The sequence below is a fragment of the Mustela putorius genome, unplaced genomic scaffold, assembly GCF_011764305.1.
Source record: "Mustela putorius furo isolate JIRA1106 unplaced genomic scaffold, ASM1176430v1.1 tig00003974_pilon_pilon_pilon, whole genome shotgun sequence".
Lineage (NCBI taxonomy): Eukaryota > Metazoa > Chordata > Mammalia > Carnivora > Mustelidae > Mustela > Mustela putorius.
In genome coordinates, this window is record NW_025422117.1 from 14,983,528 (window position 1) to 15,007,618 (window position 24,091).

Sequence of the window (24,091 nt, forward strand, 5' to 3'; positions counted from 1 at the left end):
GGAGACAGAACATTCTCAGTCCTATATCCTACTCAGAGGGTGGGTATGATAGGTCCTGACATACCATCTTAGGTATCAGTGAGGTGAGAACAGGGAATGGGCTAGGTGAGAGTAGGAAGAACCAGCAGGACCTGGGAAAGGTGAAACTTGAATGACAGTGGTAATGAATGACCTGGAGTTTTCTCATTCTGAAGTTTCAGATCTACACCCAGGGACAGGAACAATGTTTTAGCAAAACATGTAAGCTTGACCCCATAAAAATATCACTTCAAGTAGCCAGAAAATAACCAAACCAGATGACTGTATGCCAAGCATTTTGAAAAAATGGTTAATAACCAGACAAGCGATGTGACTATTTTGCCTTATTCTCCAATTCTAAACACACAATGGCCTCCAATTCTCAGGAAATTACATTTTGAACTGTTTGTTAGAATTCTCACTGTTGTCTGTGAGACAATTTTGAACTGGACGTGGCCTTCTTTAGGTGAATTCCTATTTGGTCCAGTCTCATTATTGTCTGTTTCTTTGAAACATGATCTTAAGCATACATTGACCTCATTTAATACACACACACACACACACACACACACACACTTTACCAAAAAGGAACCTAAGAAGCAAAGGGGTTAAATAAATTGTCTGAAGCCAGTAGAGCCAGGAAGTTGTTGGGGCAGGGAATTCTGCCCTCCCCATGCAGGTCCAGAACCCCTTTCCACTGACCACGTGCTTCTTGTGATCATACTGTCTCTTTTTCCATAAAGATTACCAAAAGTCGTCCCATTGATTTGTTTCTAGATCTGGCTACTCACAAATTGTATTTGTTTGCATAACTTAATCACACTGGCTCTTTCTCACTTTAAGCAGCTGCTGTTAAATTTCAAATCTGTTCTATTCAAGATTGAGGTAGGAAGTTTTTAGAGTTTTTCTTTTTCGCTGGTAGGAAGTGCTGACTTAGAACCTCACACACCGTCCTTCCGAGTTCTACAGCACAAGGACACATATCTTATTCAACATGCACCTGAAACGAAGGCTTTAAACGCTTGTGCACGTGCTTTCCGGGAGTGTGGACGGCTGGCACTATTTGCAGCATTCTCACTGGTGGGTGTAAATCAGAGTCCGAGGCTCAGACCCTTAAGTCTCTGTTAGAAAGCACAGAAGGACCAACGAAAAGCATGTCTTCAGGGAAAGTTGTGATAAAATGTAACCTGTCTCGGAAACAGATCAAGAGACAATCACTCTTTGTTGCTTTTAAGTGACATTACCTCATTTCAGGATGGAAAAAGACCTGAGAGAGACAGAAAGTTGTTTCGAAAATTAAAATGTAGAGATAACATCGTTTCCCTTCCTCTTTAGACTGCGCCATGTGTTTGCACACTGTGTAGGGTTTAATTTTTAGACGGGGAAACTCCCCCCCGCCCTTCCGCCCTCTGGGAAAAGGCAAGGCATTTAAAATCGCCTTCCCCATCTTCCTCCAGGCTCCGCGCTTTCTCATTTAAACTTTCAGGATCCTCCACGGATGCCTGTAATATACAGCCTTCCTTCCCATTCTCAAGAATCTTGCAGTTCCCCAACACGGGAACTCTTTTTTCTTTTCTTTCTTTCTTCCTTCCTTTTTCTTTCTTTCTTTTTTTTTTTTTAAAATGAAAGGAAGGAAGGAAGGGAGGAAAGGGAGAGAGAGTGGGAGGGAAGGAGGAAGGAAAGAAAGAAAAAAAAGCCCTGGCGACCGCGCGTTTCGAAAGCGCGTTTTCGTTTCCTTTCCCGGCGGGCTATGGCCCTGCCGGGCTGCCGTAGCCGGCCTCGCGCGGCCCCAGACGCGGCGAGAAGCCGCCGTCGGCGGGACTTCCGTGTTGGCGGGATTCTGAACGCTGCCATGGCTCAGACTGTGCAGAACGTTACATTGTCGCTCACTCTGCCCATCACGTGCCACATTTGCTTGGGGAAGGTAATGGGTGATTCTGGGCACTAATACGAAACAGGGTCGGGTATGAAGTCGCCCTCCGGAGCCCAGGGCGGTCTCCGTGTGTGGCGGGGACGGGGCGTGAGGCGCCGAGATGTATGCAGACGCTGGCCAGCGTTTTCCTCAGGCCACGGGAGGCCGCGTCCTGGGGGACGGAGGGAGCGCGTCGTGATGACTAGGTTCATCTGTGTGCCTTTTGGAGGAGGATGACAGCGGCCTGGGGTCTGGAGGGAGGGCGGCCAAGCGGCTCTTGCGTCCACCGGCGGCCTCACCGGGCCGACTCCGGCGTCGAAGGAGGCCTCGTCGGAAAGGAATCACAACGGTGTTTTCCGCCCCGGAGCCACCCGTGTGGCGTGTAGTGAAGCGCATTGAAGCACGTTTCCTGGGAGCCTGGCCCAGGATTCCTTAGACCCCTGCGCGAGTGTTCCTGTCCTTGGGCCTGCCCGCAGTGCTAGCCGGGGAGTCTTGAGCGTTCCCAACCTCCTTTCCCCTGCTGACCCCAGCCTTTAGAGTGGCCTTTGCTCTGGGTTCAAAATGGGAAGGGTAAATAGTACCCGCCCCTGAGTGGTGTTTAAAATGAGAGGCACGGGTCGGTCTTTTTTTTTTTCCCAAGAACGGATCAGCCTTGAGCTAGAATACCCTCTCTTTGTGTTGCAGAAGGTGCCGGCTGTGTTTGTGAAACTAGGTAGGAGAGAGGAGTTCTGAGTTAGAAACGGGATTTTGAAGGTTCTAAAGCAGTCGCCGGCCCTTCCGTTTCCGTTCGTGCCTCCCATTTGGCTTTTAAAAGAGCATTTCTTTAACGCAGAGATCAAGAAAGGAGAAGATACTGTATTTTTTTTTTTTTTTTTACGTTTGTGATGTGTCTGTGTTTACCCTAAAATGCAGACTGAAACTACAGCCACCTACTCAGAATTGAGACGTACACACTTCATAGAGCCAACATTTGAGTGCCAGCCAACATGGTTCTCTGCCTTAGGTCTTTGGGGTTCTGTGTGAAATTTACTGAGTTCAAGGAGTAGGAAGTCAGGCCGGGAAGCAACTGATAACTTGATATTCCTCAGAATGAAATGCCAAGGAAAGAGCAGATGTGCTGTGAAGGTATCTAGGGGATGGCTTGATCAATTCTGACTGGAGAAATCCAGGATGGCTGCATGGAGGTGGTATTTGAGCTGGCATTTGCTGCCACTGCCTTACTTACATAGCTGGGAGGAGGAGGTGATGTTTGTGTTTGCTAGTTTACATTTGCATTCTGGTATGAAGTTCCCACCAGCATATGTTAAATTCTGAGTAAATATACTCCCAGCAGTAGCATTAAAAGCTGATAGAAACATCTTGGGAAATAATTTTTAGGTGGCCTCAGTTTTGTGCTTTTATCTAGTTTCCATTAGTTAATAGGCCCTTTTGTAGTTGTGTTGAAAATGTGTTCTGCCTGGTTGATTTTGCCTATCTATGCTTTTTGTGTGTAACAGAAATGATACTAGTAGAGTATAGTGCTCTGTAGATTACAGAATGCTTTTGTATGTATTTAAGTACTTCATTAATTCCTCTCACCGGTGCTGTGAGACAGATAGGCTGTTTGCCCCCCACCCACCCTGCTTTTTAAATATGAGAAAATTAAGGCTTATAGCCTATAGTTTCAACCTCTATCATTATCATTTGTGTCTTCAGTGGATTTCTTCCTAAAAACTCACGAGAGCAAACCTCTTTGGGATCTCCTTCCTTCCCTCCCTTCCTTTCTCTTTTTTCCCCTACATTTGTTAGCAGTTTTCTAAAATGAAATCTTCAAATAAAAGATGAACGATTTATAAACTGTCATCTAAAGGTGTGGTAGTTGAAGGCCTGAGTTCTATGTTCAGACTGCATAAGTTCCAGCTTCTTACGTTTACTAGCTACATGACCTTATACAACTTACTAAACCTCTTTCAGAGCAGTGCCCTCATCTGTAAGATGGGAATGGTTAATAGTAGCAACATCTTTCTTTGCATTTTGGGATGATTATATCAAGTAATTCATGTTAGTGTGTAGCATAAGGTCTGGGACATAATAATATTCAATGAATGGTTACCTTTAGTATGGGTGCTGAGACAGGCCCTCAGATAAGGAAACCAGCCTTTCAAGTAACTGTTCTTTCCAGTTGCTTTCTGAGGCAGTGCACTCACTTGATGAAGATTTGCTTTCCCAATGACGTGATACCTGTTTGTTCTGGAAATTGCTACAGTACGTCCTGAGGTTTAACTGGTTCCATAGAACAGTTGCTTTTTGTATATTTAAAGCAAATCTGATATGCTTGGGTCATTTACCCTCCCCACATACTGGAATTCGTGGGGGTATGGGGGTACTGGAGATAGCATAATCTGGGGTAGTAAGTACCATGTTCCCATTGTTACTTCCACCTCCCTGACACAGCATCTCCAGCCAACTCTGACATCTACCTTAAGGTCCTTTGTGCCTAGCCCTCACACAGATAACCATTCTTTTGCCACCCTCATTATTTGTCCCAAAGTCTCACTATCAGCAAGATCCTTTTCTTTTGCTTATTCAACAGAATTAGGGACCATTATCCCTGAAAGGTCACAGTAAAGAAAAAAAAATGCATATTACTTTAAAGGAGAAAGTGGGGGTAGGAGAGATCTCAAATCTAAGTAGAAAATACAGATGCTCAGTGGGATGGGGAAGAACGGAGAGGTAAAGAAGTAGTAGAGATAGCCTAAGTATGCACATTGTCAATACTTTACCTTTTGTATTTATAAATGTACTTAAAATTAGACAGTTTAGACATCTTGAATTTTCTGCCTGTCTCTACCTCAGTCTTAAAGGTGGATTCTCTGCCCAACAATGTTTAGGAACCTTGCCAATATCACAAGAGCTCTGTGTGGCTTGAAGAATGTAGGTATACATCCTGTGGGATGAGTTTTGTGTAACACATTTTCTTGCCTGTTCCTCCTTAATTTTTTCCCTTTGCCTTGGGCTAGTGGGCCAGCAAGCAGAAATATAGACTCATCTAGTTCAGGATATCTGTTAAATGACATTTTGGTCCTGGCACCAGATTGCTCCAGACCAGTTTATCTCTAGATAATTCCAGTCATTTGTTTCTTCAGCTAGGATTCATGCTGTGAAATCAAATGATTGTAGCATGTAGTACCTTTGTTGACTTTGTCTGCATTTTTCCATGAATGACATATCTCCCCATGTGGCCCCTAGTTAGTTTTATGAAAGGATGTAGGAGGTTCTGTAGTGAAGTGCCAAGCAGCTAGACTTATGATGGTGTTTAACATTAGCATATTGTATTGTTATTCCTCACTTGAGTATGAGTTCAGTTTGGGATACCAGACTTTAAAATAAATATAAATAAGCGAGAGTATTTTGAAATCATTTGAAAAGGAGTTGAAATTGAGGTTTAAATATAAGTGGAATTTATAAATATAAATTGAGTTTAAATATAAGTGGAATTGTGTTGGCATGAATGGACATGATAGTGAATCTTTTTTGTTGTTGTTGTTTATTTGACGGGGCCTGGGAGGGGGGTGGGGGGGACACAAGCAGGGGAGAGGGAGAAGCAGGCTTCCCACCAAGTGCGGAGCCCAATGTGGGACTCAGTCCCCAAGAACCTGGGATTATGACCTGAGCTGAAGTCAGAGGCTTAACAGACTGAGCCACCTAGGCACCCTAATAGCAAATCTTTAAATATAAACTCTTTCATTTAGAAGGGAATCAGGCTTTATGTCACTCTGCAATATTAAGATTTATACTTTTGTAAGGGCAAGCTCTCTGGCTGCAATAATCTGAGATGAAATCAGCTTCCTTCGATTGTGGGGTGTCTGTTTCTTATAGAGTCCAGTAATAGGGTGGACTGTTTCCAGCTAAGAGTACCATAAGAAGAATTCCCCCCCCCCCCAGGGAGGACTTCTTGTCTTGCTTTCCACCCATATTATTGATTAAAAATGTTAACAAGGTAAGGCTAGGTACAAAGCTTTATGCAACTTAGAGTCCTCATTCTAGGTTGACTAAATTTATTCATCAGAGTTCACCAGAGGCTGGTGATTGGCCAGCATGTTATCAGCCTCAGTACACTGAGCCCACATTGGAGTCCTGATTGCCTCTTAGTTCCCAGGAGTGGATTTAAGAACAGCCTTGTACATAACTGTCACAAGTAATTTTCTTTGAAAAAAGCCACATGGACTACACTTTTCTTTTTTCCAAATTAAGTTTAAAGAATGCAGACACTTTAAAAAATGTATAATAATGTTGTGGGTTTTTAAACATACTTAGAGCATAAGAGAAAATTAACTTTAAAAAAGTGTTGATATATCGTAGTAATTTTAAAGTTGGTATGTAATAGCTGGCATGCTTACTAAACAAATAAGATTCCTGAAAGCATTCTAAGGAGGGATAAAGGTGGGGCAAAATGTATTACCTTTCGTTTTACCTAGACAGAAATGGGGACCTGGACCAATAGGCATTTAAGGAACTTAGTTCTCAGGATCACACAGTTTTAAAGTTCTACGACCAAAATTTGATCCAGAGCCAAATATTTCTTTAAACATAACAAAAACAATCCAGAAATTTTATTTTGAAAAGTTCCAAATTCCCAAATTTGGTGATAGTGGGGGAGCTATTACCATCATTTCTATACCTCAGCCTTCTTTTCCACAGTCTTTCTAGGTCTTGTCTAATGAAGCCCATAAAATTTTGACATAGGTGCAAGAAGGAATATTCTTTGAAGAAAGATTAGCTCTAGTCTCTAGCAAAGGTGATAAAAAACAGAGGAGTTGACTTTAAGTGTAATTGCCAGGCCAGTTGGTTAAGTTGTCTTTCCCTCCCATCACCTTTATCAGTGCCCCTTTTCTACAGCCCCCACTGATCCCAAAGTCTTCATTGTAATCTTTTGCTTCTTTCAGGCATGTGCCCTCTTTTTTTTTCCTCTCAGACTAGTGTTTACTAACTCTGCCTAAGGAAGAAAAATCTATTTCTTACTTGAAAGAGCACTCAATTTGCAGTTGAGTCACAATGGATGGTGCTTAAATACTGGTTTTGCTACTTACAACCTGTATTATTATTTCCTTGAGTCTCAGTTTCCATAGCTGAAAATGAATTTGACACGACCAGGGCCATGGTATTAGGGAAATTCAAATATCCTAGACCAGTGGTTCTCAAAGGGGTGGGGGTGGATTTCATCCCTCAGGGAAGATTTGGCAATGCCTAGAGATGTTTCTGATTGACTCCAGGGGTGTGCTAGTTATGTCTAGTGGGTAGAGCCCAGGGATGCTGCTAGCTAAACATTCTACAATATACAGGAGAGCTCCCTACAACAAAAAGTTCCTTGGTCCAAAATACCAGTAGTGCTGAAGATGAGAAACCTTGTCCTAATAAACCAATGTATAGTAACGTCTAGTAAGTGAGTCAAGGATGATATGGTTATTAGAGTATAACCCCTTTGACTCCTCTCAGGTACTTCTATTTTTTAAGAAATTAGCTTTGGTGGTAGGGTCTCTTAAAACTGAAACATCTTAAAATAAAAGAAATGAAAACTACTCAGTAGAATTACAGATTTAGGGTTAATCTTTCTGCACCTAGGACTGCCCCTCAGGCCCAGTCCGGTGAGAAGAGCCCACTTTTTATACCTTGCTTTCTCTTCTCTCTCTCCTCCTCCTCACCAGCCTCAGGGTGTATTACCCTAGAATATCATTTTGATGTGTTTACTCCAGATGAGTTTGGAAATTGTACTTGTCACTTGCTGTTGTCATCAGTATTTTTATTTCATAGGAATACTGTTTTATTGCCACAGACCCCATTGAGAGTAAATTGGATATAAAGTCTAATAACAGGCAAGTTACGACTATTTCTGCATCTCAGGAAGATTATATTAAGAAAAATTATGTGCGTGTTTGGGTATTGTATATCCCAGGATCTGGGTAGAGGAAGAGGGGTGGACAGGAATTGAGGGGAGACTAGATTCTTTGTATTTTGCTCCTGTAAGTTATAGTCAAATAAATAATAAGTCATTTGTTTTAGTAGTTATTTCTTTATAGATTTTTTTTTCTCCTAAGCTAAATTTAAACCATTATTTAGAAATTGTCATCTGAGGGCGCCTGGGTGTCTCAGTGGGTTAAGCCTCTGCCTCCGGCTCAGGTCATGATCTCAGGGTTCTGGGATCGAGTCCCGCATTGGGCTCTCCGCTCAGCAGGGAACCTGTTCCTCCTCTCTCTCTCTCTGCCTGCCTCTCTGCCTACTTGTGATCTCTCTGTCAAATAAATAAATGAAATCTTAAAAAAAAAGAAAAGAAAAGAAATTGTCATCTGGTAAGTACTTGGTCCAAAGAAATTAGTCAGCTGTTTTAAAACTCCAACACAATGACAGTGACAATACCAGGTATTAGACAGTGAAAATGATTCTTCTGTGGTGGTATTACCAATGGTCTTAGCGGAGAGAGCTAAGTAATCTGCCTGTGGTTGTTCTTTTATAGAATTTGGCATATTAAATGGGAAGGTTAAACTTCTGGCTTTTTCAGTTTTGTAGTGGCCATTGACTTTTTTGCTTCCTGAGATGCTTTTAGGAACATTATTTCAGCCTTTCATTTTAATACATCAGAATTCACTTTTAGAGTGTGCAAGGCATTATAGCAAGTGCTATTGGTGCATACAAAGATGAGGATGTTCATCCGCTGCCCCCAAGGAGCCTGAAATCTAATAGGGAAGCAGGATGGAAGCAACTTTCTAAGTACTGTTCAGAAAGAAATGAACATTAAATCAGTGCAGAAAGAATACCCTTATGAAAATCAGACAAAGACCCAGTTAATTCTAAAAGGGATTAATGAAGGCATTTTAGAAGAGGTAGCATTTTATTTTCATCTTAAAAGGTAGAAGGGATTCTATTTTGATGGAGATTCTATTTTGATGGGGAAGCTTGAGACCAGCAGGTTATGTCAACCTAAGAAATGAGAGCACAATAAAAAGGAGCCTCCCCTGTTCCTATTAATTTGGTGAACATCAAGTAGATCTGTGTGGTTGAAGTATAGGTTATATCAAGTATTGAAATAGCAGATGAAAGAGCTGTTTATGAACCAGATTATGCTTTGAATGCTATGCTTGGAATTGTGAACAGGGAAAAATCATTGCTGTTTTGCAGGAGAGCAGTGAAAGCTGCTAATTCCTATTTTAGAAAGATAGCTCTGTTATCAGTAGGAAAGGTGGACAGGGGCTCAGTTGGTTAAGCGTCTGTCTTCAGCTCAGGTCATTGATCCCATGATTCTGGGATCAAGTCCTGCTTCGGGCTCCTTGCTCAGTGGGGAGCTTGTTTCTCCCTCTGCCCTTTCCCCGTGATTTTGTGCGTACTCTCTCTCTCTGACAAATAAATAAATAATCTTAAAAGAAAGAAAGAAAGAAAAAGGTGGACAGAAGTGAATATTTGGAAGCCAGGAAGCTTGCGTGGGAGGAGATCATTGCTCTAGATCCATGGGCAAAAAAAACCATGAGAACCTGAACCCATTATTCAAGTGAAGATGGAAAGGAAAGGATACATGACAGGTAAAAGTAAAAGCAAAAAACATTTAGAGGTAGATTTGCCAAGTTTTGACAATTCTGGGATATAATTTTTCCACATTATAACCTTTTTGAAACCTGGCTGTATCTTAAAAGTGATGGCATCTTGCGTTTTGTAGTTGGCAGCATTTTTCATTCTTTTTTCTTGTGGTACAGAAAATATTGGTGCATCTTAAAATCTCTGGGCACTTAGACTTGTTATATGATACCAGGATTTGGTGACCAACTGGATGGTGAGGCGAAGTAAAAAGGGTCAGTCAGAGCGAGCGCTGGGTATTTTAGTTAAAGTAATGAGGTGGTGGTGCTATTAACTTGGATAAGGAGTGGAGGAGACAAAGTTCAGGTTTGGACATATGATTGAGGAAGCTACAAGAGCCTTACATGGAGTTGGCTCCGAGGCACAGATACAGTAATATTGATACCTTCTCTTTTCCTTCTCTCTCTCTCTCTCTTTTTTTTTTTTTTTTTTTGAGGGATTGCTATCTGGAACCCTCAGTGTTTTTATCTTTACGTTATTAAGTCTTAATGCCTGGATGAAAAGTATACTAAGCCACTACCTTCAGAGACAAACCTATGCTCATTGTAACTAAAAGGCCTACTCAAGGTCGAACAGCTCAAGTGGCAGAGGTGGAGTTAGCCCCAGGTTTGTCTCTCAAAGCTTAAGCTCTGCCACTTACTGAGGTCCAGTTACAGAGGGTTCTCAGGAGTTGTCATAGAAAAGATGTTAACATCATGTGATACATGAGATTAAGAGAGGAAATAGAACTATGCCAGATGAGATGGCCCAGGAAAAAAGCATTAAAGAAAGCAGCTGTACCACCTCTGGTATTTTGACTCTAAGCATCTAACTCTGATCCTCTTTTCATCATACCTACTCTCCAGCGTTACTTCAGCCTTATCAAGACCAGTTCGTTGACTCCATGAATATCACTTTTTCATTGTCATCATTACCATTCATATACTCATGTCCCTTGTTAGCCATGGTCATTTATTATCATCAGTCCCTTTTCTCTCTCTCTCCTTCGCAAAAATCCAGCTCTGAGTGAACCCATCTATTTATTTGCTTCCTGCCTGAAACTGAATAGGTAAAAATTGGTAAGAAAAACACACACTTTTGTTAATTGGTTTTTGTTTATAGTGAAAATTGCAGATCTCAAATAGGAACTCAACAGCGTTTGGCAATCCTGCTATATTGTAAATTACTAGTAAATTTACTTTCTTGCTTTTCAAAATAGCTGCTTTATTCTACTTTCTCAAGTTGATATTGATACTCACTTCTCACTTTCAGCTGGTAACCTCTCCTCATATTTAATGATTAAAATATAAGCAGTTGGAGTAGTTAGAACATGAGAACATTCTTTCATTTTTCCATCAACAGATCTTCTAACCCCTCTACATTTGTTCTGACACCCTTGGCCTTCCCTTTTGTTACAATGAAAGACAGATCCTCAGTTCCTTAAAAGCCAAAACCTCTGCTTTGTGCATTGGATTTTATTCCCTCTTGACTTTTTAGGGATTTTGCTGCCTGTGGTTCTAATCCTTCCTCTTCTTCCTCCATCATTAATATCCCCTCTTAACTGTATCATTCTCTTTGGCATCTCTTACCGTGGACTTAATTCTTACGCTCACTCCTTCACAGCAAAACATGAAGAATTGTCTATGTTCTCTGTTGTCACTGTCTTTCAGCCTTCAGTCAAATTTCCATTCTTACCATTTACTGAAACAGTAAACTGTCAGTAACATCACAGTGACTTCCATATAATTAAATCCCATAGTCATTTCTGTGTCAATACCAAGCTCATTTTTTCTTTCTTTCCTCCCCTCCTTTCCTTTCCCCTCCCCTCCCGTCCCCTCCCCTTCTTTCCCTTTCCTTTCCTTTTCTTTCCCAGGCTCCATGCCCAGGGAGGAGCCTGACATGGGGCTTGATCTCATAACCCTGAGATCATGACTTGAGCTGAAATCAGGAGTCTGACACTTAGTTGCCTGAGCCACCCAAGCTCATTCTCTTATTATTTGACATGCTTGGCCACTGTCTTCCTCTTGGAAGTCTCTTTTCTTGCCTTCTGTAAGACCATGCTCCTGTCCTCTAGCACAGTCCCCTCCTTCTTAGTTCGCTTTGCTGGCTGTTCCTCTTTTTCCTTCTTCTGCTTGATAGAATGCCTTGTCCATAGCTACTCTGCCCATGGAGGGCTGTCCTCTAGTCCTGTCGATTTAAATGCCATCGTTTTTTATGCTGGTGATTCTCAGACTTTCTCTTCCTCCATCTTTCTCACCTTATTTAATGATAGCACCAACCACTGAGTTATCCAAACCCATTTCTTAGATTGGGGAGATATTTAACCTTTTTTGTGGAATTAGTTACATAGAAAATACTGATTGCCTTTAAATGTGCTTCTGATGAGGGAAGCCTGTAAGAAGCAGGAGAGCATCTTGAATCTTTCCAAATGTACACAGTTTTATGTTTTGACCATTGGCTTTCACCCATTTTAGATCAGTTCATGATTTTAAAAATAAATAAATTGATCGATTGATTAAATCACTGCTCTAAAAGTCCAGGGAAATAACTTTTCTTTCTTTAGTTGAATTTTTTGATTTAGGGGTACACTTACTTCTTGGAGTATTATAGTAATTTAGGGTGTGTGTGTATGTGTGTGTGTGTTGCAGGAAGCTATAGGATAGATTTGGCAGTATCTTTCTGGTACTTAGTTTGAGAAATTTTTTTGTTCTTAAAACATTTCATAACTTGGGGTGCCTTGGTGGCTCAGTGGGTTAAAAGCCTCTGCCCTTGGCTCAGGTCATGATCCCAGGGTCATGCCCCTCATCAGGCTCTCTGCTCAGCAGGGGGCTTGCTTCCTCCTCTCTCTCTCTGCCTGCCTATCTGCCTACTTGTGATCTCTGTCCATTAAATAAATAAATAAATTCTTAAAAAAAAAGGCATTTCATGACTGAAGATGAAGTAAAAACACCCGCAAATATATATTGGTGAGCTTGGACAAATTACATGAGTTTTAGGAAAAAAACAGAACCTGTAAAGGAAATTTGAACTTGTCTGCCTCTTGAGACTCTGACAAGGAATACCTTCTAGATAAGCATTCAGTCCTTGCTATAGGTAGGAGCACTTTGGAAGAAGAGTATGGGAAACTTTCCTTCATGGTCTTATTCATTTATTCATTCATTCATTCAGATTAGTTGAACTGAATGAATTAGAATTGGTTTTTCCATAAGGAAGTCTAATTTCATGCTGAATCATCTTTTCTGTTTAGTTTTCTTATGTTAATGTTCATAATCAAGGGAGCATCTTAGTGTTTGGAAAGCTAGGCTAAGACCATGGAGTTCTTTATAGTGAGACTTAGAATGATTTCCTGCCTTTCATGGATCGCCATACATCTGTGATTTCTTTGAAAGTAGAGCCCCCTTTCAAATTAATGAATACTCATTATCTTTCTGAGGCAGACATAGAGCAGCACAAGCGTTTTCTCTGTAGAAAGTGCTTTGTGACCCAGCAATTGCACTCCTAGCTGTCTACCTCAAAGATACAGACATAAGTGAAAAGAAGGGCACTTGCACCCCAGTGTTCATAGCAGCAGTTTCCGCAATAGCCAAATGGTGGATGGAGCCCGAGATGCCCTTCAGCAGATAAATGGATAAAGAAGATGTGGTCCATATATACAATGGAATATTACTCAGTCATCAGAAAGGATGAATACCCACCATTCTCGTTCACATGGATGGAACTGAGGGGATTATGCTAAGTCAAATGTCAAGCAGAGAAAGATAACTTATATAGTTTCAATCATATGTGGAACATAAGGAATAACACGGAGGACCATAGGGACAGAGAGGGAAAATTGAACGAGTTGAAATCAGTGAGGGAGACAAACCATGAGAAACTCTGGACTCCAGGAAACAAATTTACAGTTTCAGAAGAAAGGAATTGGGGGATGGGGTGGCAGGTGATGGGTATTAAGGAGGGCACATGTTGTGATGAGCTCTAGGTGTTTATATGCAACTAATGAATCATTGAACACTACATCAAAAACTAATGATGTATTATATGGTGGATAAGTTAACATAATAAAAAAAATAAGTAGTTTGTGGTGGTTCTTTCTCTTCTCCCAGTACTTTCTGTGTTTTTTCTTAATCTTCTGATCTCTAGTGTAGAAGGACTGTAAAATGGCATTTTTATAATAATAAAAATGAACAGGAAAATATTGAAAATGCCATAATGTGTTTTGAGTCCCACAGTAACATGACCTTGTGAATCAAGTGAAAGCCTAAACATTTTCATGTCATTTTGGTTTTTATTTAAAAATTTTTGCTACTTGAAGAACATTAAGTTATTATTACCTCTGGCAGTTTCTAACTAATTAATGTTAAATACTGTCTTAATAGCATTTACTTAATCTGATGAGTTTTTATTGAGTACCTACTGTGTACTAGGCTGTCTTCTAGGCATCAGAGATTTAGGAATGAATGAAATGAAGGAATTTCTTGTTCTCATGCAGCTTCCTCTCTAATAGGAGAGATAGACATTAAATGTGTAAACAAACAATATCAGGTAGAAAACTAAAGTAACTTCTTTCTTCTATTTTGTCTTATAAAACAACTAGACACAGTCAGAACACCTACTTAATCCTGACCGAACCATCTGGTTTCTTCACAGTTTGGTTTCCTTATTTATGAGGTGTATTTACTGTGTTTACCTCACAGGACTCTTTAAAACATGGAGAAAATACATGTGAAAGCCCTTTGTAAAATATAAGACTATATAAATGTATTAGTATTTGTGGTTATATAGATGGAGTCAATGATTTTTATATTTAGTATATGTCATTATTTCTGTCAATATTTTTTGCTGTTTAAGTTATAAATCAGTGTTTTTATAAATCCTGAATAATTTCCTTTTAAAGTACCTACTCTGCTATACTCTAGAGAAACTAGAGCAAACTAGAGTTTGCTCTAAACTAAACCTATTGGGATTCTAGTTATGACTGTTGCCCTGTACTAAAAGTAATGTTTCTTTTTTCAAAGGTACGTCAGCCTGTCATATGCATCAACAACCATGTATTTTGTTCAATTTGTATCGATTTGTGGTTGAAGAATAATAGCCAGTGTCCAGCTTGCAGAGTCCCCATCACGCCTGAAAATCCTTGCAAAGAGATTATTGGTAAGGGCCTATTTTATAAACACACAAAAACGGATTTGAAACAATCTCTAAATAGTGTATATTTGGAGAAAGACTAAAATAGCCCATTTTCACTGACATCATTTTGCCACTGTCATCCTGGATGGAGTGGTCATTTGCATAATCTGTAAGTGAACACATGAGGTACACAAGCCACTATGAAAAACCTTAGAGCCTTGTGGAATTAACATTATGGTGGAGGCTATGCATGTGGACTAAAATATTAATGGTTTAAAGCAGCAGATGCTAAAGGTCAAAAGAGGCTTATAGAATTCAGGCAAGGAAATTCAGCTGGGAATATCAGGAAAGGCTTCATAAAGGAGGTGGCTTCACAAGATTTAAGAGTGGATAAAATTTCAACTGGTAAAGATTAGGAAGGGCATTTCATACAGAGGAAATTGCATGAACTAAGGATTAGAAGTTAGAAAACACAAAGCATGTTTTTAGAAATGATCAGTAGTTTAGTTTGGGTCTGACTACTGAAATAAGACTGAAAAAGTCAAGTGAGACTCTAGTGCGGAGAATCTTGAGTAATAAACTTATTCAGGGACTTGCTCTGTGGGTGAATAGAAGAGGAAAGTGAGATGATGGTTTTGAACAAGGGAGTGGCAAAATCCAAAATGTGCTTGAGGAATATTACTTGAGTGATGATATGTGAGTTGGGTTGAAGGGAAGAGACACAATGTGAGTATGTTAGGTAAGAGGCTCAAACCCAGTTAAGGGAGAACATGAATCCGGTTTATTTTTTATCCTTAACACTGAGTGTCATACCAGTGTGGGTAAAAGGGAGATAAAACTTGAACTAGAAGATCATTGAAATATTAAGTATTTAAAGAGCTTTTTTAGTTTTTGGATTTTATTTTGTAAGTTATAATTCTTAGATTACAGAAATTAAAATGATTTTTACTTTTTCTGCTTTAGGAAAAATTGAAAGTGAATCTGTCATTTGTATAGAAAACACTTTTCAGAAAACCTAAGAAGTGATTGTAATAATCCCAATTTAGGGAAAATGGACTTAGTAAGATTCTTATAGTGGGAATGCAAAGGAAGATATATACTAGAACAAAAGAAGAACTAGTAGGACTTTGAAACTAAGAAATCCAAAGAAGGAATCAGAGATTATTACAAGGTTTCTTTCTTGGTACCTGGGTGAAATACGGTAAAGAAATATTTTTCTGTTGTGAACTCTGATGATTAAAATAATTTGAATGTGTTTTCCCCAGCTTCTCCTCACGTCGCTTTTCCTGCCTTGATATCTAAGTGATATTTCATAAATTAATTCAAGTAAAATAGCTCATTCATCCTTGTACTTGGATAGAACGTCCTGAAAAAGAATATCTGTAAAATGCCTTTGCCGTCATGATACTAAGTACAACAAAGAAAATAACCACAGCATAGGTGAAGAGCTCTCAGGAAGAATTCATTTTAAGTATATTTGTATTGCATTATGGCATACAGTTAATGCTGTGATTCATAATCTATCATAACTGGGTTGTTAGATTCAGTAAAAAGATGCATTAATCTTTTCATTTGTGTTATCAGTATCTAGGTATGTTTGAATACATTGGTTATAATAATATATATATCGTAATATGATTGTAATATGAACTTGTGTGTGTATAAAAACATTGAATAATTGTTTATGTGAAATTTAAATGTAGATAATGTAGATAATATGTTAATTGGTTAAATATAAATATAATGATTAGTTTTATGATCATTTAACAGTTGTTTGGTATTCAGATTTTGCAGTAGTCCATATTTGATAATTAACAAAATATAGCCTTTGCCTTCATTGAATTTATTATAATAAGATACACAGGTAAGTGAACACCTGTGATATTTTACTGAAGGTATTGTGGTGTTATTTGATATTTATCTTTTCTCAAGATTGAGCTGGAGAAAAGCGCTAGGTGGCAGCCCCAAGTGTGTATGTAAGGGAAAGGGTAGAAATTTAGCTGGAGAACTATATAATACAATAAGAAAACCATTTATCTTTGTTTTCATACTACCTAAATCAGAATGAAAGTTCGATTTTTTTTTTTCCCCCTTATAGGAGGAACAAGTGAAAGTGAACCTATGCTAAGCCATACAGTCAGGAAACACCTTCGGAAAACTAGACTTGAGTTACTCCACAAAGAGTATGAGGTAAATAGTAATTATAATTTAAAATTAAGACAGCTTTGAATTCAAGCTAAAACTGAGCTATCTGAATTCCTGGACTTTTTAGAGTGAACATCCAATGAAATCTTATTTTAGATGCCATTTTAAAAAATATCTTGTTTGAGGGCCGCCTGGCTGGTAGCATGTGATGCTTGATCCTCAGGGTTGTGGGTTCAAGCCCCATGTTGGCTGTGGAGCCTACTTAATATCTTACTTGATAATTTTTTTTTCTTTTTCCCTTTTCTATTTCAAATAGAATACAGGAACAAATATAAGCATTCTTTTCCCTTTTTTTAATTCCATATTTGTCCTAAACAGACACATCATTTTATAAGTATTTACAAGTATTTATAAGTATTTGCTCCCTCAAGTTGGGAGAGAAAAGAAACCCTCTTGTGAAAGTCAGTCTTCTAGCCCCCACAGGACATTTTGAGTGCTCTCGTAGGTAAACAGTGACTGTAACTTTCATTCCATTTTGCTTCTCTCTATATAAATTCCCTGATAATTTTATGCCTGATTCATTTTCGTAAAATAAATATACCTATGTCAGCTACCAGCGAAGAGATTTTGGTGTGAAATGTGCTATTTTCCTTTTTTTAATGTTAATCAGTAAGTTTTGGGTTTTTTTTTTTTTTTTTAAATCAAAATCTTGTATATTTGGGGCACCTGGGGGGCTCATTCGGCTAGTGTATAACTTCATAGGCTCAGAGTCTTGGGATGGAGCCCCCATGCAGGGCTCCCCACTAATTGAGTCTGCTTAGCCTTCTCCCTCTGCCTCTCCCCCCAGCTTGTACTTGAGCTCTTTCTCTCTCTCTCTATCCCGAATAATAAAATCTTTTTTAAAAATTAAGAAATTGCATATATTTATGTGCCCACAACATGATGTTTTCATATACATATCCATAGTGAAGGATTGTGTCAGTCAGCTAACTAACATAGCCATCTCCTCACCTACTTATATTTTTGTGGTGAGAGCATCTGAAATCTACTTTGCTAGCAAATTCCAGTATTCAGTACAGTATTAACTGTAGTCATCATGCTGTACGTGAGATATCTAGATTTATTTATCTTACGTAACTACAACATTGTACATATTAACCCATCTCCTTTCTCCTTCCTCCCCATTTCCTCTACCTTCCCACCCTGGGTAACTACTCGTTAACTCTGCTCGTATGTATCTAGTTTTTTTAAATACCACATTTTAGTGACATCATGCAGCAGTTTTCTTTCTTGTGAAGCCAATTTGATATGGTGATGGAAATTTTCCAAATTAGCTTCATGCTAATGGAATATGTTTATTTGTTGTTTGTTTGTTTAAAGATTTTACTTATTTATTTGATACAGAGAGAGGAAGAGTGCTCATAGGCAGGGGGAGCAGAGAGGGAGAAGTGAGCCCAATGCAGAGCCCAATCCCAGGACCCTGGGGTCATGACCCAAGCTGAAGGCAGATGCTTTACTGACTGAACCACCCAGGTACCCCTGGAATATGCGTGGTTTTTAAGCCCAGTTGTTATTTTATGTTGACTCCAGAGGGGATATTATTAATCTCTTATTTAAAATATAGAATATTTTTAAGTTAAGGTATATGCATGGAAACTGCTTTCAGTTGCCTCAAAAATATTTTGAAATAAAGTGGGGACTAAATAAATGACTGCATAAATGTTCATTCATATATGTTTTCCTATTCATATTTGTTTATTCATTAATATATTAATTCCAACAAAAAACTTACTTTCTTATTTATAACGCTATTTAACTTGACGTGTACTGCAATTTAAAATAGTAAAGAGTACTGTCTGTTAACTCTAAAATGTATTCTTACATACTTAATATTTATCATACTTAGGTATTAATCAGATTAATCCTTTAAAGAGTTCACTGGCTATTGAACTACTTGGAGTTTATTTTCTAACAACAGAATTTGTAACGATCTTAGTTTAAGATGTAATATCTATTATAGATTAGTAAATGGTATCACATAAAAGAATTCTAGACCAAATGTTTAGGAATTGGATTTAAGACAGTAAGCAGTTCCAGATGGGGAAAACTATTACTTGAAATAGTCACAGTGGTAATAGAAGAACCAGAATGCAGAATAGTTAAAAGTAAAACTAAAAATTAACTACACGCATTCTGAGTGGAAAGTAGAAGGACATGGTATAGGGTTATACTCCTACTTCAAATGCAGAAGCAAAAATATAAACACCAAAAAAAAACTATTATGACCCTGGTCAACACTGTCTTTTTTTTTTTTTTTTTTAAAGATTTTATTTATTTATTTATTTATTTATTTATTAGAGAGAGAGAGAGAGAGATCACAAGTAGGCAGAGAGGCAGGCAGAGAGAGAGGGGAGAAGCAGGCTCCCTGCTGAGCAGAGAGCCCGATGCGGGGCTCGATCCCAGGACCCAGAGATCATGACCTGAGCCGAAGGCAGCGGCTTAACCCACTGGGCCACCCAGGTGCCCCAACACTGTCTCTTTTTAATTCTCCTCACTAAAGCAGTTAAAAATGCCTAAGAATTTTCTTCTGTGGAGTCTACTTCCTTGTTGAATTCATGTGACTTACCTTGTTTTCTGGCTATCTTCAATAAAATTCAAGATTTGACATTTTAATTTTTATTTTATTTTATTTTTTTAAGTAAGTGGAGCCCAGTATGGGATTTGAACTCATGACCTTGAGATCAAGAGCTGAGCTAAGATCAAGAGTCAGACATTCAGCCAACGCAGCCACCCAGGCACCCCAACATTTTTATTTTCGTAACCAAACTATCACTGAATTAAAATGAAGGCTGTGGAAATACCTGCTTTTATCAGAGTCAAATGCGTTTTGAGAATTTCAGCTGTACGTGACTTTTTGCTTATAAAACTATTCTGATGCATCTGTGTACCTACAGAATTTTGAGTATAAAATTTTAAAAACAAATTGACCTCAATTTAACATACATATGTGTTTAGTATCTGTGTCTATTTAATGGTCATGTGATTCTTTTTCAGGATGAAATAGATTGTCTGCAGAAGGAAGTAGAAGATCTTAAGAGTAAAAATCTCAGCTTGGAGTCACAAATTAAGACTATTCTGGATCCTTTAACCTTGATGCAAGGCAACCAAAATGAAGACAAGCATCCAGTTGCAGAAAATCCAAGTAAAATTGACCCAGAAACTGTAGCGGAGTGGAAGAAAAAACTTAGAACAGCTAATGAAATCTATGAAAAAGTAAAAGATGATGTGGATAAGTTAAAGGAAGTAAGTAGTGGTGGTTTTTAAAATTCTACTGTAGTTTTTTAAAATTCTGTAATTCAAGTGCCTTCAAAAGTAAAAATAGCCATATTAACTTTACTCATTAGAAGATTTTGAGGGAAAGACAAAAATCTGGATGAGCATTTAAACAGTAGAACTTTTTCCTTCTTAAATGTCATTAGCTGCCAAGAAATATCAGATCGTTCCATTTGTGACCATAATTGGAGACTAGTGCTTCTGTATGAGTTTGCATCTTCTTGTACAAGAGTGACATCAGTTTAAAGGATGTGTTTCTATACCCCTCTTTGTGTTTTGCCTTACTTTTTTTCTTAAGCTTGTCAGTGACTGCCCTATATGAATGAAAATGAACATGTATCCAGTTCCCTACCTATAAAATGGAATGTTTAGAACATATCTTTTCTAATACTACCCTTATCTGATTTTTAAGATTGTAAGTAGTTAAAGACTTAATGACTAATTCCAAGGAAGCTTTGAGTAGTTGCTTTAGAATACTTATTGTAAAAAAGTATTGTAGCTTATGGAGTGGGTTCATTTTCTTCATTTGTTCTTCCTTTCATCCAACAAGATAAGGCATAGGTGGAAAGGCAACCTCTAAGATTTTCAGTCTAGGAAAACAAAAGAGATCCCTGTCCTCAGTATGAAAGGTTGTTACAACCAAGCGCTGGAGGGTTTTATTGGCCAAAGGGACCAGCCTTTGGCTTTCATTTCAGGTTTATCCACAGTGGAGTACTGTGCTGAATAGAGGTGGTTTTGTGGTATCCATGTCCACAACCACCCGTTTAACCTGTTGTCTGCATTCCCGTAAACTATTGTTATTGTGTGGAATTATTAAATCCAGTCTCCTTGAAATCATTAATGAGCTTCTTAAAGAAGTACCACCACTTGGATCCTCAGTGAAGCTAAGTTGCATAGAAGTCTGCAATTTAGTATAAATACCAAGCCATCTTCACATACCTACCTCTAAAATATTAATGTTTGAGCTCAGAAAAGGCTGAAATGAAAGAAGGGAGCTTCGTGCTTTCAGAGAAAAAAGAAACTACAGATGTAATTACACTAAATTTGGTACAAGTTTAGGAGAAGTGTGGAGTTTCTTTGGGTATTGAAGGCCAACATTAGCCTGTTGGTTTGTCCAGAAGAGCATATAAAAAGGAAAGATAGCTGGAAAGTTACAGTATCATTAATCTACAATGTCCCCTTTAACTTCCCTTCGTATTCTTGAGCTATTAAGTTCTGCGTGGTTTCCTTTATAGTTATTAAACTTCATTTAAATTTTTGGCAATAAAATGCTTCTTTGAAGGTGAGGATCTGTATGAAGATATTACTCTGGGCTTGTAAAAGTGGTGTAGGGGTTTTTATGTGAAAGAGAAGTACATAAAACACAGTTTTTCTTTGCTCTTTTAAAAGTTACGTGTTAAATTCAATACCCAAAGCTACATTGAGTCCTCAGAATTATTTGGGATATTTAATAAGCCTATTTAAATATTTGGGATTAATGTTTGGGATATTTAATAAGCCTGGTGGTGGTATTCCGTAGTACTAGGCAATAAACTAGGACACAAACGAAAAAAAATTTGAGTGTGAAGTACAAAATAACAAATACAGGAGTACAAGAGATTCAAACTACATAGCATGAGTGAAATGGAGTTGTTTTCTAATGTTTCAAGGCCTAGGTAGGTTTTGAAGCCATTATGAGGCCAGTATCCTTACCCAAACGGTGTTGCAATGCAAAATAGTTATCTGAAGTCTTCATTACTCTTTTAGGTGCAACAAATGGGTAGAACTTTGCCCTTTGTAATCTTGACCCACCTAAACTGAAAATGCCTTTGATGGTTGGGGGGGAAAAAAAAGAAAAGAAAATACGTCTGATACCATTGAGGAACCAGCCAGTTCCTAATGAGGATATTAGAGAGCCACAGTATTTGTGAAAGATCTTGAAATGTAGTGATACAGTATGGAAGGGATGGGGAAAAGAAATCAAATGAGTTTCTAATTTAAGCTTATCATCATCATCAAAAAACATTCACTAAGTGACTCCTCTTATGGTGCTATGTTTGAAAGCTTAATTCATTGTAAATGATTTTCCTTGCATCTTCAGAGGGGCAATAATAGTGTTTATCAGTCACTTAAAGAATTAACCCTCCACAGTACTGGTTGGTTTGCAACCATGAGGATAAGCAGCTGCTCAAGAGCCCAGAAAGAACCTACGTGAGTGGGGCACCTGGGTGGCTCAGTGGGTTAAGGCCTCTGCCTTCGGCTCAGGTCATGATCCCATGGTCCTAGGATCCAGCCTTGCATCTGGCTCTCTGCTCTGCAGGGAGCCCGCCTCCCCCCCCTCTCTCTGTGCCTGCCTCTCTGCCTACTTTCGATTTCTGTCTGTCAAATAAATAAATAAATAAAATCTTAAAAAAAAAAAACGTTAAAGAACCTACGTGAGTGTAAGTGCAAGAGCTAGCTAGCCTTTGTGCCCAGAAGAATGTTCTTGCCCTTCCTCTCTTGTCATCCTCCTGGGGTATTTTTGTGTAGGTGGATGAGCAATATAGTCAGAAGTTCTGGAAATTAGTCAAAAACATTTGTCAGAATTTTGAAATCTGTTTTTAAGTATTTTGGGTTAAGCCTTTTTGTTGACAGTTTTTGTGACCCATTCACTTTAAAATGTTTTAGATGTCAATGTTCTAGTCAAACAAAAGGCAATTTAGTGAGATTGGTTTCTAGGCTAGGGAATGTTATTCTTTGGAATTAAAAAATGCCATGACTGAGGAATTTAAATAGCTTTTAAGAAGACTCTAAAATTGAGGCACACTGCTTTTTGTATAGAATCAATATTTAACTTCTAAATTTTCTAGCAATTAATGTTTGTTAAATAATTTTTAGGTATCAGACAATTCAAAAAGAAAGTCATAGTTGGAATTTTTTTTTTAATCAAATGAGAATTCTTAGAATTTATTAGAAAGTTTTGACCCGGGGCTCCTGGGTGGCTCAGTGGGTTAAGCCTCTGCTTTCAGCTAAGGTCATAATCTCAGGGTCCTGGGATCGAGTTTCACATCAGGCTCTCTGCTTAGCAAGGGGCCTGCTTCCTGCCCCCACACCCCTCCTGCTTCTCTGCCTACTTGTGATCTCTCTCTCTGTCAAAATAAACAAATAAAAAAATTTTTTTTTTTTTTAGATTTTATTTGTTTATTTGACAGATAGAGATCACAAGTAGGCAGAGAGAGAGGAGGAAGCAGGCTCTCTGCTCAGCAGGGCTTGATCCTAGGACCCTGGGATCATGACCTGAGTCCAAGGCAGAGGCTTTAACACACTGAGTCACGCAGGTGCCCCAGTAAATAAAATCTAAAAAAAAAAAAAAATTGACCCAGTTTTGAGAACCCCAGAAGTTGTGGGCCAAGGCATTTGGGAAAGCCTTTTGAAGAAAAGCAAGTAGTTTAATTATGTTAGATTTGTTACCACTAAAAAACTATTTTTTTAAGTAGCAACACAAAATCAATCTTATAGCTCAAAGTTCATGAGAATTAACTTAGCATTAGTTTTGCAAATGATTCCATATAGTGTAATGTTACCATGCTTAGAATATACATTTATGTGAAAAGGAAAAAAAAATATTTGCCATTAGTATAGTCCTTTAATGAATCTAAGATAACTAACATAGCTCTCTTTATTTCCCTGGATAGGACAATTGCGAAGTGCTTTGGGATTATGGATTAAAAATGCTTGGTTGTGTTCACAGTTTCACAAGTCATTCCCAGTGATGATTTTTTTTTTTTTAAGATTTTTTATTTATTCATTTGACAGACAGAGATCACAAGTAGGCAGAGAGGCAGGCAGAGAGAGAGAGAGAGGAGAAAGCAGGCTCCCTGCCAAGCAGAGAGCCCAATGCGGGGCTCGATCCCAGGACCCTGGGATCATGACCTGAGCTGAAGGCAGAGGCTTTAATCCACTGAACCACCCAGGTGCCCCCCCAGTGATGATTTTTAAGTTTCTGAAGGCCATGTG

At 38.6% G+C, this 24,091-nt stretch overlaps 1 protein-coding gene across 2 annotated transcripts in view; it reads left to right on the forward strand.

Annotated features, from left to right (window-relative positions):
• Window positions 1-943: 943 nt before the first annotated feature.
• The window catches only part of OBI1 (ORC ubiquitin ligase 1), a 45,073-nt gene continuing 21,925 nt past the window's right edge, over window positions 944-24,091 (forward strand). The window contains exons 1-4 of one of the 2 annotated variants that reach the window (XM_045070884.1): window positions 944-1,098; window positions 14,527-14,662; window positions 16,737-16,828; window positions 19,838-20,086. In XM_045070884.1, the coding sequence (XP_044926819.1) occupies window positions 16,760-16,828; window positions 19,838-20,086 (318 nt within the window). In that variant the 5' untranslated portion in view covers window positions 944-1,098; window positions 14,527-14,662; window positions 16,737-16,759. Of the gene's footprint in view, window positions 1,099-1,788; window positions 1,943-14,526; window positions 14,663-16,736; window positions 16,829-19,837; window positions 20,087-24,091 lie in introns of those variants that run through there. The other variant, XM_004754420.3, reaches the window with a different exon arrangement.